The sequence below is a fragment of the Manacus candei genome, unplaced genomic scaffold (assembly GCF_025592945.1).
Source record: "Manacus candei isolate 608988 ecotype Guabito, Panama unplaced genomic scaffold, ASM2559294v1 h1tg000048l, whole genome shotgun sequence".
NCBI lineage: Eukaryota > Metazoa > Chordata > Aves > Passeriformes > Pipridae > Manacus > Manacus candei.
This window is the reverse complement of record NW_026138096.1, coordinates 14,292,905-14,312,082: the sequence shown is the minus strand read 5'-3', so window position 1 is coordinate 14,312,082 and position 19,178 is coordinate 14,292,905. Positions and strand designations below refer to the sequence as shown.

General features: G+C 45.1%; 1 protein-coding gene across 2 annotated transcripts in view; it reads right to left on the bottom strand.

The window, feature by feature from the left end:
• Positions 1-641: 641 nt before the first annotated feature.
• ATRN (attractin) overlaps positions 642-19,178 on the bottom strand; it is a 165,046-nt gene continuing 146,509 nt past the window's right edge. The window contains exons 28-30 of one of the 2 annotated variants that reach the window (XR_007906419.1): positions 7,109-7,223; positions 4,565-6,137; positions 642-4,524 (exon numbers count right to left, since the gene is read on the bottom strand). Coding sequence is in view for 1 of the 2 variants with exons in the window: in XM_051798158.1 (XP_051654118.1) it covers positions 6,013-6,137; positions 7,109-7,223 (240 nt within the window). In the remaining variant the exon portion in view is untranslated. Of the gene's footprint in view, positions 6,138-7,108; positions 7,224-19,178 lie in introns of both variants that reach the window. The other variant, XM_051798158.1, reaches the window with a different exon arrangement.

The window sequence follows — 19,178 nt, the reverse complement described above, 5'->3', positions numbered from 1 at the left end:
TTTCCTTTCCTTTCCTTTCCTTTCCTTTCCTTTCCTTTCCTTTCCTTTCCTTTCCTTTCCTTTCTTTCCTTCCCAAACCTTCCCTTCTTTCTCCTTTCCTTTCCTTCTCCTTCCCTTCTCCTCTCCCTTCTCTTCTCCTTTCCTTCCCTTTTCCTTTTTCCTTCCCTTCCCTTTCCTTTCCTACCTCTTTTCTTTGCTCCAACGCAAACCAGAGCAGGGATGAGACAGCCCACCATCCCTGTGTTTTATCCTGCTGTCCAAAATGAGCTGAGGGAGGGAATTGTCGGCCCTGGCACAGGGATTCAAATGAAGTTTAGTGGAAAAATTGGGTTCATGTCAAGGTGATGGGCTACTAAATATATATATATATAAATATTATAAATATATATATTTAAATGGAAACTGTTAAATTACTGTCTCTACCTTTAAAATCTACAGATTGAACTATTTTAATTATTTAAAGTGATGGGAGACACGTCCCTCCTTCCTCCTCCCAAATTCCATGGATGTGGCAGGAACCCCTCGAGATCCACCCTGGAAGAAACTCACCTTTCACCCCACCCAGGAGCCTTTAAATAAACACAAACCAATTAAAACAAATAAACAAAACCAAATAAAAAAAAAGAAACAAAAAAAAAAAATTAACCAGATCATCTACTTTTTATTTCAGAGGAAAGATTTTGCATTATTTACTTTTATTTATATACAGGTACTTCACATTTGTATTTAAAATGCACAGACCTCCCAAGATTTTCCTCGTTCCGGCTTTTAAATTAGCTGTTATTTTACAATACAAAAAAATTATACCAAAAAACTGCAGTCCTAAATGTGTGTATGTATAACACCCACGACCCCAGCAATGAAATAGTTTACAATACTTGCTCCTATTTACATATGAATGCAAGAAATGCTAAATTATACATATTAACAAACTAAGCCCGAGTCTGAACACACAGAAGAATCGTAAATAATTACAGGACAAAGAGGGGGGGAAAAAAAAAAAGAAAATCCAGAATGCAATTAATTCGAGGATCTGAAAGAACATTTATTGTGCACAAATTTCAGAGTAATATAAAACTCTTATTTTTATTTTCTCTTTTTTTCTCTTTTTTTTTTTTTTAATTTTTTGTAAAAAAAATGGACTGACGTATGTTAATGCTCCTCCACAACTGTGACTTTTTATTTATTTGTTGGGGTTTTTTTTCCTTCTTTCTCCTTGATGAGGGTTTGTGGAATCAGTGACAGAGAGAGGGAATGGCCAAGGAATTGTGGTACCTGGAAGATGCACACAAACGGCCCGGGGGGGTAGTGTGGGAACAAAGGGAATAAACTGAATAAAACCTGCCCTGATGCAGCAAAAAACCAGCACATACACACATTGTCGTAGTCCTGGCGTGGCAAACCCAGCTCGTTTCAGCAGCTCCCGACGGGAAAAGCGGGAATTCGACCAAAAATTGCCAAGAACGCGCCCAAAAATAAGACAGAGACACCTCCCCCTTCTTCCTGCAGCTCCTGAGGATCTTCCCAATAAACCCCTCACAATTCCCTCTCCCACCTGCTCCTGTAGCTCAGCCCTCCCCTTCCCTGTGGCATTCCCAAATGGATGGAATGGGAGAAGCAGAGGCATCCACTGCTGGCTGGGAGCGGGTGGATGAGGTTGGGAGTCGCTCCGGGAATGCAGAGTCCACTCTTTGCTGCCTCACCAGTGAGGCCCCCTGTTTCCAGGGAAAAGGCTCCTGGGCTGCAGCTGATGCCCTAACTCAGGGGCTTGTGGGAAAGGCAAAGCAGCTGGAAAACACCTGGATGGAGAGTCGGCCTCGGCTCTGCGGCCCTGGAATTCCAGCAGGTCGTGGGAAAAGCCTAAATTCGGTTTCAGCCCCAAAATTCAGCTTATTTAGGGCGGGACAAGCTGAGCTTCCATTGAAAACCATTCCATGATCCCGCTGACCCTGCACTTTGGGAATATTCACCACGGAGAAATGATGTTTCTGAGCAATATTTGGGACTTAAACTATCCCTAAGGAAGCAGCCAAAGGAGCTGCGACGTGTTAATGGCACCGTCCCACTGAATTTTGGGACACTCCATGCCATGATTTCTGTTCAACAGCTTTATTTTGGCAACTTCAACCCAGCACTTTTTAAGCCCAGGGAGAGTGACAACAACTCCAAAGTTGTGCCTCACAAACCTTCTTGTACCCAAAATATCCACCCAGAGCCTGGTGGGGTCAGCCCAGAGAAAATTCCAGGTTAAAACCTGGAAAATGGGGGAAAACGGGGAATTAAAAAGAAAAACAAGTACGGTTTTTTTGTTATTTGGAGATCCAGCAGAATAAAGGGGCTAAAACACTTCTGAGCTTTTATTATTCTTTTTTTTTTTTTTTTTTAAAAAAAGCTCCTCTCAAAGAATTGAAAAGTTCTGAGGGCTGAGACATCAAATGCTGAATTTCAGCCGGTTCTAAACACCTGAACACAGTGATTTTGGATGGAAAATAGTGATTTTTGGATGGGAATCACTGCCACAATCTTAATAACAGAGGCTTCAACTGCTGCCTTAATCCTCCACGTGGTGACTAAATTTAAGGACGTTTATTCCTTGTCTCCCAAGTGTTGGGTTTTCCCTCCTTTTTTCAATGGGAAAAGCTGTTCTTTCCCTTGGCTTCTACACTGAAGTGAAACGCATTTGAACACAAAAAATCAAGTTATGCCTCCCTGCTTGGCGAGACACCACGAGATATAATCTGATGTTTCAAGCTCTGGAAAGTCACCTAACGCTGATCAGCCGAAGGAGTTATTAAGACAAAACTCAGACAGCACTTAAAAAGCATCCAAAATACATTCAATGGGGTTTTTTTCTGGTTTATGCACATTTTAAATCCCTCCACGTCCTGCAAGTTGCTGGAGATTTTATGTCCAAGTGCAAAATCCAGGTGTTGTTTGTCATTTATTTACATATTCTCCCAGGAAATCAGGTTGTTCTTTCCCCTCCCCACTTCACTTCCAAAGGAAATATTCCCATAAATCCTTCACTGTTGATATTGGCCTGATGATAAACCACCAGAAATTCCCATTCCTTCCCACTTTTTTCCCTGTTTTACCTTCAAGTTGGGATGAAACTGCAGCAGAGCTCTTGTATGAGTTCTCTTGTCCCTCATGGGTTTGGAGACCAGATGCAGAGCAGAGCTACATCCTAAAGGAGCTTTTATTTATACAAACAACCCTGCTATTTATATCACTAACTCTTGTCCCTCTAGTGATTTTTTTTTTTTTTTTGTGCTGCTAAACCTCAAAACTTTGACCATTTTGGCTCTTTTTGCCCAAAATCTTGACACCTCATTTCGTGGCTTTGGAGACCTGACAATCCATCTCTCCAGGGGTGGGAAACCCTCCCTCCCAGAAAATCAATATTTATGTCTTTTTATGAATGTAAAAAAAAAAAAAAATCTATCACCCCTCCAGGGCCTCCAGTTCTTGGAGCTGTTTCTGCTCAGGAATAATCTCAGCAAGAAATTTAAGCCCCTCCTTAAGCTCTGTCCTGACTAGGGAGACTCAAGCCTAAGGGTTTTCTCCACGTGAGGTGGCAGTTTTCCTCCCAAAAAAAAAAAGGGTTGCAAGAGCAAGAAGAAGACATTTCCAAACATAAGGATGAGCATCGTGGCTGAAAACATGGAATAACAGGGGGGGATTTTAGTCCAGTCTTATTTCTCCAGTTCAGGTCAGTCCTATCACAGAGCAAGTTAGGAAGGAGATGAATCTGTCTGAGGTAATCTGTGCATCAGGTAAAACTTGAAACTACCTAAATCCCTTCATCCTAAAACACAAAACTCACCCCTTTTCCACCCAGAATTCCTTTTTCCCAGAGGGCATTTAAACTTCTGGTTTAGAAACAGATGCATTTATATATATTTATATATACTTATACATAAAATGCACTTTTTTTCCCTAATGTTTTTCTCCAGCCCCAACACCCTTTTGCAGTCCCACTGCACTTGTTAAATGACACATTAATTCGAAATTATCACCCACCAGGGTCCCCCAGACCACCAACCAGGCTGTTCCCATCACCTCTGCCAGCAACTCCACATCTTTGCTGTGACGCTGCCACGCTCTGAAAAGCCTCTTCAGAATACATGGCTAGAAAAAAAAAGGAAAACAGCCCAAAAAATGAGTGGTTGATGTGACTGATCACCAAAATGTGCATTAAAAAAAAAGATGCAGTGCTTTGGGTTTCAGTTTGGAAAGTACCACCTGACCAGAAGATCCAAGAGCAATTCTCGGGTGTTTAATAAATATTAGATGTTCTCCACACAGTCCAGTGACCAGACCCAAAATTACTTTGCCTGAGCCATAATTACACAGTTTGGCACCTTCACTAAGACCTTCCCACCAGCTCCAAAACACCACCACGTCCTGAGGCCCTGGCTGTGCCACATTCCAGGCTCCAAGGAAACACTGGGCACCACCACCACGCACAGGCAGAAGGGTTAAGCCCAACCCTGAGCCCAACCTTGAGCCTCCAAACACAACCTCAACTCATCAAGCCCAGCCTTGAGCCTCCAAACACAACCCTGACTCACCAGAGCAGTTCAGATGGTTTGATGTCCCCCCAAAAAAAGCCAAACCTTCTCTCTGCTGTTTGCAAAACCCTTTCCCCAACCAGCCACTTCTTCGACATCCACCAGGGCTCAAACACCAGCAGGTCTCAAAAACCTGTGGCCAAACCAAGCTGCTCTGTTTGGTTTTCGTTTAAAGTTCTTTTTTTTAATTCATCCTTCAGTGCTCTGGGATGTGGAGGGTTGGTTTTTACCCCCTGCAGGAGGTGGAGCAAACCCTGTAACCACCAAGGAGCGACGGCTCCCGGCTCAGCTCTCATCCAGGGAGGAGGGAAAGGGGAGGAGGAGGAGGAGGAAAGAGGCCAAAATCAGGAGGAATCTGATGGACCTGACCTGGAACACAAACTGCTGCTGGGAAAACGCTGGTGGAACCAGGAGTTTGCTCGTGAGACGCCGAAACTCTACTTGCCCTCCAGGTATTTCCACCAGGGTGAGCGGCTGGTCAGCCAGGAAAATGCCATTTTCCTGGGATAGAGAACACAGGTTGCCTCGGGCAACTCTGCATGTTGAGTGTACAGATATTTCAAAGGAATTTAATGGTGTTCAAAAGCATGTGGAGCAGTCTCCTCACTCCCTAGATCTGTTCAAGTCTAGGCACTTGTGTGTGGTGGACTCCAAGCAGGTTAAGACCGTGTAAACACCGAGTCCTTCCAAAGCAACATCCGACTTTTTCCAGTTATTTCACGCGGTTCTGAGCGACATCAACCTTCAAACCATCCCAGCTTTTGCATTCCTGGACCGTGATGACTTGAAAAAAATCAAACAAATAAACAAACAAACAAACAAACAAAAAAGGCTGTGCCTGGAAGAGAGTTCCACTGAAAACGAGTAATGAAGGGAGGAATTAAACACTAAATGAAAACAAAGGATGAGGAGATGCTTTGAAGATTAATAGTAGTGTTTATGTGTTGAGAGCTGACACCTGTAAACACTGGATCTTTTTTTTTTTTTTCTCTTTTGTACAGTTTGATAAATACATGAACTACAAAGCACTTTCCATGTAGAAACCTGAGTGTCATTCATATTGGACTACTGTTCTATTTACACCCAGCAGGGACCGGCGGCACCGACCCCCTGCAATAAAATTATTTTACTTAGAACTCGAAGGAAAACAAAAAAAAAAAAAAGGAGCAACCTGAAGCCACGTTGTCAGTAAAACTTAAGTGGAGCAGTTGTCAAATAAAGCCAACTAGAGCACGGAGATGAGAGAGAAAAAAGTCGGGATCAAGGAAGGTGTGGTTTCGTTTTTGTTTTGTTTGTGTTTTTTTTTCCGAGTGCTTCGAGTCTCTTGGGACACAACTTGGAAATCTTCCTCCTCCTCCTCCTCCACCTTCTCCTCCTCCTCCTCGGTATTCCTTTTCCATTTTGTTTAAAACCCTAGAGAGTTTGTGATGTCCATGCATCAAATACAGGTTCCTGGCTGTGCAGGGGGCTGCTGTTTCCGATTTCGGACGGCGCCCGATTTCTCTTTGTAGGCAATTGGCATCTGTTGTGAAATGTCCACCAGAGCACTGGCCACGGCGAGACCTGGGGGACAGCAGAGCAAAGAGTCAGGGAACAAAATGGTCACAGCAGCAAATCCCACAGCCATGGCTGAGGAGAAGCCTCCAGGCCACAAAATACGTGGAATTTTCTGAGCAGAGCTGAAGAGTGTTTGGGCTGAAGAGATTAAACTCCAGGCAACGTTCTGGAATAAGGTGAAACAGGGAGCAAGTTGAGCAGGAAAAGCTGCAGGAAGTGTGGGGATTAATGGGTGTGAAAGTCTTAATGTTGAAGGGTGAACCCTTAGTATTGAAGGTGTTTCTGCATCAGTAGATGGGCGACAATAAACCTGAAAGAACGTGGGCATAGAGGTTCCATTGCACTTCCCAGGGATCCATCATCTCTGCAACCTCCTCAGGGCAGGGCAGGGAATCATGGAATGGCTTGGGTTGGAAGGGACCTCAAAGACCACCCAGTTCCACTCCCTGCCATGGGCAGGGACACCTTCCACCAGCCCAGGTCGCTCCAAGCCTTTTCCAGCCTGGTCTTGGACACTTCCAGGGATGGGGCTTTGAGTAACCTGGTCTAGTGGAAAGTGTCCCTGCTCATGGCAGGGGGGTGGAACAAGACGAGCTTTAAGGTCCCTTTCAACCCAAACCATCCCATGATTCTATGACTTGACGTCTCCCTACAAATGGAGCTGGGAATGAAGTGGAACAGGCCGGTGACAAGTTACTTTTCGTAAGGAACTACTGCTAAGCTGTCTGTACTAGATGGCCCTTTTCCCCCAGGCATTAATTAAAGTATAATCCAAATATCAAATGTTCATCCACCACCTGACCCAAGGAATTGCCTCAAAGCTCAGCTCAGAAGCCACCAGGGCCCAACCCAGGGAGCCTAAAACACCCCGGGGTGTGGGAGCAGCAGCTCTGTGGGATCAGGAAAGGTGAATCTGTAAGGCTGGGGAAGGAGTATGGAGTTAATACCAAGCCATGAGAGACAAGGATAACCCTCACCTGACTGTCCTGGTGGTGGAATTCCCCCAAGTCCTCGAGGCAACCTCACGAAGACGGAGAGAACGGCCGCTTTGTTCCCAAAGCAGGGCTCCAGCGCGATGGGCTTTGGTACCGTCTGCAGGGGGGGGAAAGGGGACAAAACAACTGTCACACAGCCTGTTCCGCCCTCCCTCCTCCCCCAGCCTTGGCTTGCCCAGCTCCTGCAAGCTCCAGGGCATGAACCACGTCGCTGTGCCTGGCAGGTTTCCAGCACAGAGCCAGCAAAGCTAAAACCTGGTGTCAGCAACAATCAAACCCGAGCCCTCGCAAAGAAACGCCGGCACTTCATAAAAATCAGGCTGTTACAGAGCCAAGCACTACACAGGGCTGGTATTGCTCCCTAAATTCAATCACAGAGGAGCAGCTCATGTTAAACACCAGGGCTGGGTTTGCTTTTCCTTTGAACCCACCGGCAGAGCACCCACAGCATCAGCACATCCGACCACGGGGACCAGGTTTGACTTCTCTTTCCAGAGTTTAACTCCAGGTTTCACCCCCACAATGCTCTGTGCATGAACACAGGGAAGAACATTCCCCCAAAAACAAAAAGAAGCGTCCAAGGCCAGGTTGGATGAGACTCTGAGCAACCTGGGAGAGTGGAAGGTGTTGGAACTGGGTGGGCATTAAGGTCCCTTCCACCCCAAACCATTCCATGACTCTGTGATGTGATTCCCCCAAACCACTCTCTCAGTTGTTTGCTTTGTGTTCCCTCAATTCTGTCTTTTGGTTCTGTTCTTTCTGGAGGGTTCATGTTCATTCTCCAGTGGCCTTCTAGACCCCTCTGGACTGTGTTCTCAGCCTCCTGGTTGCTCTGAGAGCTGGAAGAGCTTTAGGAATTCCATGGGATTGTACTTTTTGAAACAGAAAAGCAGAGGATTCAACAGAGCAGAGGATCCCATGATCCTGGCTCTGGATCCAGTTCCAGTGGCCTAAGATGGAGGACTCTTTAACATGCTTTACTGGAGCCTCTTTACTTAGAATAAGAGTATTTCACACTTATATTGCAAATATGGTCATGAAATAAAGTTTTCAGGTAAAGTGTGAATTGGTAACTCCAACAGAGCTGTACAGGGACTGTGGATAAGGGATGGAGGGACAGGACACAGGGAATGGCTTCCCACTGCCAGGGTTAGATGGGATATTGGGAAGGAATTGCTGGCTGTGAGGGTGGGGAGGCCCTGGCACAGGTTTCCCAGAGAAGCTGTGGCTGCCCCTGGATCCCTGGAAGTGTCCAAGGCCAGGTTGGAGCAACCTGGGCTAGTGGAAGGTGTCCCTGCCCATGGCAGGGGGTTGGAACTGGATGATTTTCAGGTCCCTTCCAACCCAAAGGAGGTCTCTTCTCCAAAAAGAGGAGGTTGCAAGAGTACACAATGAGTACAGGTACAAAAGAATGAGTGCTTTTGTTCCACAACAAAGCAAAAACAAAGCTGAGAAACATTATTTTACATGACACACTCGGTGCTTTCTGCTTTCTTGTTCAGCTTGGACAAGTTCTACCCTGGTATTAATGAAATAATTATTGCTTTTTCCATCAGGCATCAAACTGCAGCGCTGCACTTGAACGTTCAGCAGAAACTCAATACAGCACAAGGCACTGAAGGAGCCTGAACAGGAGTCAAACAACGCTGTTAAATTACTGCTGCTCAATAAAAAAGACAAAGGGAGACGACAGCCAGCAAAATGAAACTTAGAGCTGTTCCCATATCTCCCGTTCCCTGCCATGATTGCGGCGGGATTTCACTGCTCTGTGCGAGGCAGATAAACACGTGTTCCACGGGGCTGCAGGATGGCAGCTGCTGCTTCTGCCTGGGCTGTGACAGCAGATTTCTTCACCTCCCCACCCCCAGTGAAGGAATAAACTCAGGATGAAGCTTCTTTCCCCCCCCTCCCAAGCACATCCTGGTGCTGGGTCCCGTAATTAGCGGAGGGAATGGAGAGAGCTCGGAGAAGGAACTGCAGGGATGCAGCCCACGGGTGTCTGGGAGCAGGAACCGAGCACAAAGTGGATTTTCTGCTGGGCAGAGTCAAGGGTCTCACTGCTGATAAAAGAGATCTGCTGAATTCCAGAGGTTGGAGGGTCCTGCTTGGGGCTCTCACCTCACCCTCGGTGCTGAGCAGGGTGGGAAGCAAAGACCAGGCCAGGGAAGTGATGGGGGGAAGAGAAGGATGAAGGAGCAAGTGAAAAGGAAGAGATTGTCCTTTCTAATGCTTTTAAATGCATTTGGGTTTGACTCCTAATGGATTAATGGCCACAGAGATGCTCCAAGGGCTGGAGCCCCTCTGCTCTGGAGCCAGGCTGGGAGAGCTGGGGGGGGTTCCCCTGGGGAAGAGAAGGCTCCAGGGAGAGCTGAGAGCCCCTGGCAGGGCCTGAAGGGGCTCCAGGAGAGCTGGAGAGGGACTGGGGACAAGGCATGGAGGGACAGGACACAGGGAATGGCTTCCCAGTGCCAGAGGGCAGGGCTAGATGGGATATTGGGAAGGAACTATTGTCTGTGAGGGTGAGGCCCTGTCCCAGGTTGGCCAGAGAAGCTGTGGCTGTCCCTGGATCCCTAGAAATGTCCAAGGCCAGGTTGGAGCAACAAAGTGGAAGACTGGAATGAGAAGACCTTTGAAGTCCTTTCCAACCCCTGAGGATGCTCAGTATCACACTCCTCATCCTCCAGCCAACTCACAGAAACAGGAGGCTGGAAAATCCATCCCACAGTCACCAAATCCAGCCCTTCACTAATGCAGGCACAGAAAAGGCCAAGCCTCAGCTTTAAAAGCAGTCACACCTTCAGCCTGTGCTCCCACCTCTGGGAGACCTTTCCAGAGGTTCCCTGCTCCTGGATCTCAAGGCTCTGCCACCAGAAACTTTCTTTTAACCTCCAATCCTTCCCACCTCAATTTATTCATCCCTCTGACATTCCTCTGTGCCTTAACCCTCTCCCTGGCCTTTCCCCAGCTCTACATCTCGGCCTTCTTTGGGCTCAGCTGATTGAGCAACACCTTGAATTCCTTGTCTGAACACAAGCACTGCCTCCTCCACTAGCCCAGGTTGCTCCAACCTGGCCTTGGACACTTCCAGGGATCCAGGGGCAGCCACAGCTTCTCTGTCCAACCTGAGCCAGGGCCTCCCCACCCTCACAGCCAGGAATTCCTTCCCAATATCCCACCCATCCCTGCCCTCTGGCAGTGGGAAGCCATTCCCCCTTTTCCTGTCCCTCCATCCCCTGTAAATAGTCTCCCTCCCTCTTTCTTGTCAGCTCCTTCAGGTCCTGGAAAGCCACAATTAGGTCACCCCAGAGCCTCTTCTTTTCCAGGCTGAACATTCCCAAAACAGCTGAGGGTTAGTAAAAAAAAATTGTTAATATTCTTGCACAGGGAATTTTTTTTCTCTCAACCACAGCAAGGATTATGATGCACCCAAAACCTGTCAGGCAGCTGCAAACTAATTTGGAGGGAATTAAGCCCAGCATCGTTTTGCTGCAGCTGATCTCGATCTTAAAACTGAAAAGGGAGGGGGGGGGAAAACCAGCCCTATTTTCCATCAAATCCAGGCTTTTCCAGAGATAACAAAGCATGACAACAAAAAGCAGCCTGAAGAATCAAATCCTGTACATTTATTTTTGACAGTTCAGGCACCTGCTTTTTGAACTGTGACTCATTTGTGCATCTCATCTCCGAGCTGTGCTCGCCCGGCCGGGAGACAAAGCGCAGCCGCTGGAATGACTCTGGAATGACTCACGCAGGAGTGACAGGAATGAGGAATCGGATGCAAGGAGGAGGTCAGCTGGGAGTGAAGGGCAAGCTGTGCCCTCTGTTGGACAGAGGAGCCTGGGGACTGGGGCCTGCAGTCCTCACTCACACAGGGAGGGAATCCCGCGGGGTTTCGGGGTGCTCTGGATTGTGGATCTCACAATCCTGGTCCTGCCCCTGCTGTGTCTGGATGGGACTTCTGGAGGTGCCACCACGGCACAGAGGGGTTGAGGAGAGGCTGGGTGGCTTCATCAAGTGGAATTTTGGTGGGCAGACCTCAGAAGAGCTCAGGTGTCCCTTCCTTCCCCAGCCCTGAGTGCTCTTGACACAGAATCACGGAATATCCTGAGCTGGAGGGACCCACAAGGATCATCCAATCCAACTCCTGACCCTGCACAGACACCCAACAATCCCACCACATCCAAACCCTCCTGGAGCTCTGGCAGCCTTGGGGCTGTGCCCACTGCCCTGGGGAGCCTGGGCAGTGCCCAACCAGCCTCTGGGGGAAGAACCTTTGCCTGAGATCCAACCTGAGCCTGCCCTGGCACAGCTCCAGCCCTTCCCTCTTTTTGCAGATCCAAGCTGTTCTCCTGCAACAAGGTTTTCAGTGGACTTGTTAAAAAGTAGAGATCAAAATGCTTGGGATTCAATCTGAGAGGTGGCTTTGAATGGCAAATTTATAAAAACTATATAAAAAATAGGGCGATCTCCAAACTTTTTGACACCTTTCATCAGATGCTTCAAACCTGCCCCTGCCAGCGACTTCCACCTGGAGTGTTTTGATAAAGCCACTGTTGAATTATTGAAGTGATTCCCTTTTTATTGAAGGCTTACTGGCACAATAAAGCTGACATTATTCAAATTTATGCAAATAAGGTGCATCCCTCTGACACTCAGCACAAGAGGAGCTGTTTTGAGAGGTGCCTGAACAGAGGGGTCACAGCTCTGGAGGGGACACAGAGGGGACAAAGACCACGGTCAGTGGCCATGGAGAGACAACTGATGGAGCCACCAGGCCCCTGCCCTGAGGTTCTTCTTGTCCTCAAATATTGTGACTGCACTGGAGTGACCATTTCATGCAGCTGATCACAGATTCACGGAATGGTTTGGGTTGGAAGGGACCTTAGAGATCATCCAGTTCCACCTCTCTGCCATGGGCAGGGACACCTTCCACTAGCCCAGGTTGCTCCAAGCCCCAGTCAACCTACCCCTCTGGATCAGCCCCTGAATTTGTGGGGGCAGCAGGACACGGGGTGAGGGGGATGAGCACACAAATCACCTGCAGAGAAGCAGAGAAAGCACCAATTCCCTTAATCCCTGCCCTTCCCTGTCCCAGGAGCTGTTGGAGCCGCCAGCTATCGACCATTCCATGCTGGGCCATCAACCTTTGGCACCCAACACGTCGGATGGAGAGGGCTTTGTGTCCCATCAGAGCTCAGCAGCACGTGGGAGGTGCAAACAGAGCCACAACACAATTCAAACCAGGCAGGGAAGCTGCCAAAAAATCTTAGAACAACCAGGTGTTCCCTGTCCAGGTGGACTCAACCCTTGGCAGGTTCTACCTCAACACCAGCCTGGTCTTTCCTCAATTCCCTTCATCACCAACTGCTGCCCCCTGAGTGGTTCTCCCACATCCTTGGCATGTTCAAGGTGGCACCAACAGCAAGGAAATCCAACCTGGGGGAGTTCCTGCAAGTTCCCATGTTAAGATCACAGAAGCATGGAATGGTTTGGGTTGGAAGGGATCTTAAAAGTCATGAAGATTCCACTCCCATGCCATGGGCAGGGACACCTTCCACTAGACCAGGTTGCTCCAAGCGCCATCCAATCTAGTCTTGGACCCTTCCAGGGATCCAGGGGCAGAAACAGCTTCTCTGCCCAACCTGGGACAGGGCCTCAACACCCTCACAGCCAACAATTCCTTCCCAATATCCCATCTAACCCTGCCCTCTGGCACTGGAAAGCCATTCCCCCTTGTCCTGTCCCTCCCTCCCTTGTCCCCAGTCCCTCTCCAGCTCTCCTGGAGCCCCTTTAGGCCCTGCCAGGGGCTCTCAGCTCTCCCTGGAGCCTTCTCTTCTCCAGGGGAACCCCCCCAGCTCTCCCAGCCTGGCTCCAGAGCAGAGGGGCTCCAGCCCTGGCAGCAGCTCCGGGGCCTCCTCTGGACTCTCTGCAGCAGCTCCACGTCCTTGTGCTGTTGTTCCCAGGGCTGGAGCAGCTCTGCAGGGGGGTCTCACCTCAGACAGGGGCAGAGGGGCAGAATTCCCCCCTCCCCCACTGCCCACAAATAACCTGGACCCTTCTCCTGCAATTCCCCTTTCCCTGCTCCTCCACGGCAGCCAAACCACGAGCGATGGAAACGACGGGAAAAAAACCCCCAAGAATTCCAAGAAATGCAAAAACCAGGACGGTGCAAATGTCAAACAAAGAGCAACAAAGCCAGCCTGGACACAATTCCCACTCTTTCTGGGTGGAAATGGGAAGTTGATGGTGTTTTCCTAAGTGGTGACACAGCTCCTGGTTCCCTGAGGCAGCAAAGCTGTTCTCGGCCGTTTCCCACAAATTACTGGCCCAATCCAGCACTAAAAAGCCAAATAATTCCACTAAAAAGCCAAATAATTCCAGTTGCTCCCGAGTTTTGATGTGTACTTAACACGCACGGAGCTCAAAACAATGACAGACATTAAAAGCAGCAAGAGACATATTGAGGGATTTAATTAATCCAGCTTCTCCAGCAGCATTTCCTACACCAATGGAATTTCCCAGGAATTTGTCCGGGCTCTTTCCAGGTGATCCAGGTGTGGAATCCACCACCAGTTTCCCTCAGGAGACAATTTCCCAGCCCAATGTTTTCCCCAGGCGGGTGGAATCGTGTGATGGCTCAACCTCAACAGTTTGATTTCGTCTCATTATTTCTATTTACGCTGCTTTTATTTGACAAATTGGAAAGGTTAATAACGTGCCACATAAAACTAAATGGCCAGAACAATAAATACTCAGTGTCATTTCCAAAACACAGCAGCCCTTTTATTTAGGTCTTGTGATACAACCACCAGCACATTGCTTTTCAAAATGTATTACCAAAAAAAAGAAATAACTTCGAGAGAATTATTTTTTTTTCCCCCCCCTTAAAAAAGAAAAACATGTTGCTGTGGTTTGATCAAATAACTCTTCCGTGGTTTTCAATTTCCAGGAAGGAAATTTAAATTAAGGGAAAAATCTTATGGTGGGGGATGAGAAGAGGAACATTACCCCAAACAGTTCAAACCTTATTATTTGATTCCACTTTGTTGAGGTGATTTCACTCTGCACAAAAAAAAGGGTCAAATTCCATTTGCAAGTTTTTAAATTGTGCCATTAAAAGCTGAGTGAACATTTGTAAAAACAAGTTACAAGCAATTTCCTGGGGTAAAAAAAAAAAAAATAGATTATTAAGCTTTAAAAATCATATTCTCAGGGTAATATGTGTGTCCTGCAAGATAGAGATGAATGCAATCCCAGCAATAATTCACAGTAAATGAGTTTAGATTAAAAATTTACATTTACCTTGTGCCTGTATCTACCTTGGAAGTGACACAGAGGCAAGGAGGGGGGGAGGGAATGAATTGAACACAACATGGACCCAAAACTGGATGTGAGGAACTAAATAAAACTCATATTCAAACCCTCATATGAATGTTCAGGGTCTGAAATTGAAAAGAGAGATCTGAGCATCCCGAATTTCCAATAGCTGGGAGCTCACACTGAGTTGCTCCCACTGCATTTAACAACTGCTTTTTATTTTTATTTTTATTTTTATTTTTATTTTTATTTTTATTTTTATTTTTATTTTTATTTTTATTATTTTTATTTTCATTCCAGCAGCCACCAGCTCTGGGAGAAGGAAAAGGATTTTGGGATTTGGGATTTCTAAGGCCAGTCACCCTGAGAGGACCAAATCTCATGTCACAGCTTTGAGCTTTGGACACCACCACATCCTTCCTTTTTCCGTTCCCTGGGGGAAAAGATGGGATGGATGAGGCCATGGGTAGCAAATCTGGGCAATAAATAAATATATATATATATATATTGATTTTTTATGGGTGAAGAGGCAGGATTTTTATGGTTCTTTTCGACCACTCGGGCTGGGTTTTGTACAGAAAAAAGTAAAAGAAGTAAAAAAAAAAACAACCCAAAAAAACCCAGTTGGATGAAGACTGAAAACAGAACACACACAAAATAATTCCTTGGCATAAAGGAATGCAAACCCAGGTCCCTGATAATGCTGGGGAGAAGCTGCTGGTGTTATTAGGACTTCAATCAGAGAGATGCTCCTCAGAGGGGAAAAACGAGCTCAGCAAATCCCTCTCCTGTGGGAAGCTTTGTGCTCCTCCCTCTCCCTCCAGCAAATTCCTCCTTATCACCTAAAATCAGGGCCCAACCTGAGGAAATGTTTTTAGCCTTCAAATCTCAAACCAGTTTAAATCACTTATCAGCCAAATGTTCCCTAAATACAGGGCAGGTTGAGCAGATATCTCTGGTGGTCTCCTGACAGCTCCCTCCCAAATATTTACATCCCCTATTATATCATGGCAGTAGCAAAAGTTTCCTCTCTGATATTTTTTTTCCCCCTGATTTTTCTATTTTTTTTTTTTTAAACTGGAAATAATTCACTGGGGGAAGGTTTTATGAGGTGTTTCTGTTGGTGGGATGTCACTTCTCCCTCACATGTCCCCCTTGTCACCCCGATGCTCTGGGAGGGGAGTCTGTTGGGTGGAAGAGGTTTTGCTAAAGACAAGGACACAGCTACAGGCTGCCAGGCTTGGAATTCCTTGGTGTTAATGCTTGGAAAAGCTCCTGGAACCAGCAAACTCCAGGAATTAAAGTGCCTTTCCAAAGGCAAGTTAAGGAGCCCCGAGCCAGGTCAGGTTGAATCACTCTGGCCTTTCTGCCCTCAAAGGCTGCACAACCACCTGCAGATCAAGATTATTCCATTATTTCCCCCCTGAATTTCATCCCATTCCTCTCCAAATATTATCCTTTTGAGGGTCATGACTTCCAGCTTATTTCTATTGTCCTTGAGAAACCCTGAGCTGCTCTTGTCCCCTCCAACACACCTTGAGAGGATCAGAGGAAACGGCCTCAGGTTGTGCCAGGGGGTGTTTAGATCGGATATTAGGGAAAATTCCTTCATGGAAAGGGTTGTAAAGCCTTGGAATTGGCTGCCCAGGGTACTGGTGGAGTCACCATCCCTGGAAGTGCCCAAAAACCACCAACAGTGACAACAGAACAAGAAAAGCTGGAAAAAACATCATTCCTCAGCCTTTGGCTCTTCACTGAACTCTCCTGGCATCAAACAGCCCCAAAATCAAGTCACAGCAAAACTAAAAATGAAGATAAAGTCACCACGGAGCTGGAAGATGTTTCATTTTAAATCATTGCCAGCCCTGCACCTTCCCCAAACCCTCCCCAGGACTTACAACTCATCCCCCTGCTCCTTTCCTGCTGGTTGGAACTGCATTGGAATGGAAAAGGAACTGAACGAGGGGGAAAACCACAAACAGACTGAAAATTTTGTAAAGCATTGGAATTGGCTGCCCAGGGCACTGATTTCACCATCCCTGGAAGTGCCCAAAAACCACGTGGATGTGGCACTTGGGGACATGGTTTGATGATGGACGTGGTGGTGGTGGTGGGATGATGGTTGGACTCGATGATCCCAAAGGACTTTTCCAACATTAATGATTCTGGGATTCAACAGCCTGGTTGATTCTGCTCAAGGTGACTTTTATCCCATCTCCAAAGTTGGGCCCTCAGCAAATGTGGTGGAGTAAGGGCAGGTCAGTGTGAAGTGAAGGGTGAGGTGAGTCACCAACAGTGACAACAGAACAAGAAAAGCTGGAAAAAACATCAGTTCCTCGGCCTTTGGGTCTGCACTGAACTCTCCTGGCATGAAATAGCCCCAAAATCAAGTCACAGCAAAACTAAAAATGAAGATAAAGTCACCCTGGAGCTGGAAGATGTTTCATTTTAAATCATTGCCTGCCCTGCACCTTCCCCAAACCCTCCCCAGGACTTACAACTCATCTCCCTGCTCCTTTCCTGCTGGTTGGAGCTCCATTGGAATGGAAAAGGAACTGAACGAGGGGGAAAAACTGACTGAAAATACATGAATTAATCTGTGGAACCCCCTTCCCACTCCCAAATCCACCCAGCACTTCATCCCAGCTCCTCTGGAACAGATGGGATCTCCTGGCAGCCTCCAAACCACTCGACAGCACTTTCTCCCCTAACGAAGCAAACTAATTACTGGGGGAAGATGCTGATTCCCATCCATTTTCCTGCTATTTTTAAGGAATCAGCCAGCTTGCTGTCTGAGGAAGGACTTGCAGAGAAGCAGGTTCTTCCAGGAAAAGCTTCTAAAAAAAGATAAAATTTCCAGATTCCTTCAGGAAAAGCTCCTAAATAAGATAAAATTTCCAAATTCTTTCAGGAAAATCTTCTAAATAAGATAAAATTTCCAAATTCTTTCAGGAAAAGCTTCTTCGAACTATAAACTTTCCAAATTCTTTCAAGGAAAGACTATAAAAAAATTATACTATTTTTATTATTTTTATTATTTTTTTTACTATATTGCAATACTAAATATACTATGGAAAACTATAAACTTTCCAAATTCTTTCAAGGAAAGACTATAAAAAATCATACAATTTTTTATTATTTTTTTAATTAAATTTTTACTGTATTACTACACTAAATATACTATGGAAAATCTATAAACTTTCCAGATTCCTTCAGGAAAAGCTTCTAAAACCGGTAAACTTTCCATATTCTTTCAAGAAAACCTTCTAAAAACCTATACACTTTCCAGACTTCTTCAGGAAAAGCTTCTAAAACCCATAAACTTTCCAGATTCATTCAGGAAAAGCTTCTAAAAACTACAAAATTTCCAGATTCTTTCAGGAAAAGCTTCTAAAACCCATAAACTTTCCAAATTCTTTCAAGGAAAGTCTATAAAAAAATTATACTATTTTTTAATATTTTTATTTTTTTTTTTTTTTACTGTATTGCAATACTAAATATACTATAGAAAAACTATAAACTTTCCAGGTTCTTTCAAAAAAAACCTTCTAAAACCTATAAACTTCCCAGATTCCTTCAGGAAAAGCTTCTAAAACTGGTAAACTTTCCAGATTCTTTCAGGAAAAAGCTCCTAAAAACTATAAACTTTCCAAATACTTTCAGGAAAAGCTCCTAAAAACTATAAACTTTCCAGATTCCTTCAGGAAAAGCTCCTAAAACCGAGAAACTTTTCGGATTTTTTCAAGAAGACCTTCTAAAACCTATAAATGTTCCAAATTCTTTCAGGAAAAGCTCCTAAAAATTATAAACTTCCCAGTTTCATTCAGGAAAAGCTTCTAAAAACTATGAAATTTCCAGATTCTTTCAGGAAAAGCTTCTAAAACCCATAAACTTTCCAAATTCTTTCAAGGAAAGACTATAAAAAATTATACTACTTTTTATTATTTTTATTTTTTATTTCTTTTACTGTATTACAATACTAAATATACTATGGAAAACTATAAACTTTCCAAATTCTTTCAAGGAAAGACTATAAAAAAATTATACAATTTTTTATTATTTTTTAATTAAATTTTTACTGTATTACTACACTAAATATACTATGGAAAATCTATAAACTTTCCAGATTCCTTCAGGAAAAGCTTCTAAAACTGGTAAACTTTCCATATTCTTTCAAGAAAACCTTCTAAAACCTATACACTTTCCAGACTTCTTCAGGAAAAGCTTCTAAAAACCATAAACTTTCCAAATTCTTTCAGGAAAAACTCCTAAAAACTATAAACTTTCCAGATTCCTTCAGGAAAAGTTCCTAAAAATTATAAACTTCCCAGATTCCTTCAGGAAAAGCTTCTGAAAACTATGCAACTTCCAAATTCTTCCAGGGAAAGCTCCTAAAAAAGACAAAATTTCCAGATTCTTTCAGGAAGAGCTCCTAAAAATGAGAAACCTTTTAGATTCTTTCAAGAAGACCTTCTAAAACCTATAAATGTTCCAAATTCTTTCAGGAAAAGCTCCTAAAAATTATAAACTTCCCAGATTCATTCAGGAAAAGCTTCTAAAAACTATGAAATTTCCAGATTCTTTCAGGAAAAGCTTCTAAAACTCATAAACTTCCCAAATTCTTTCAAGGAAAGACTATAAAAAAATTATACTACTTTTTATTATTTTTATTTTTATTTTTTTTTACTGTATTACAATACTAAATATACTATGGAAAACTATTAACTTTCCAGAT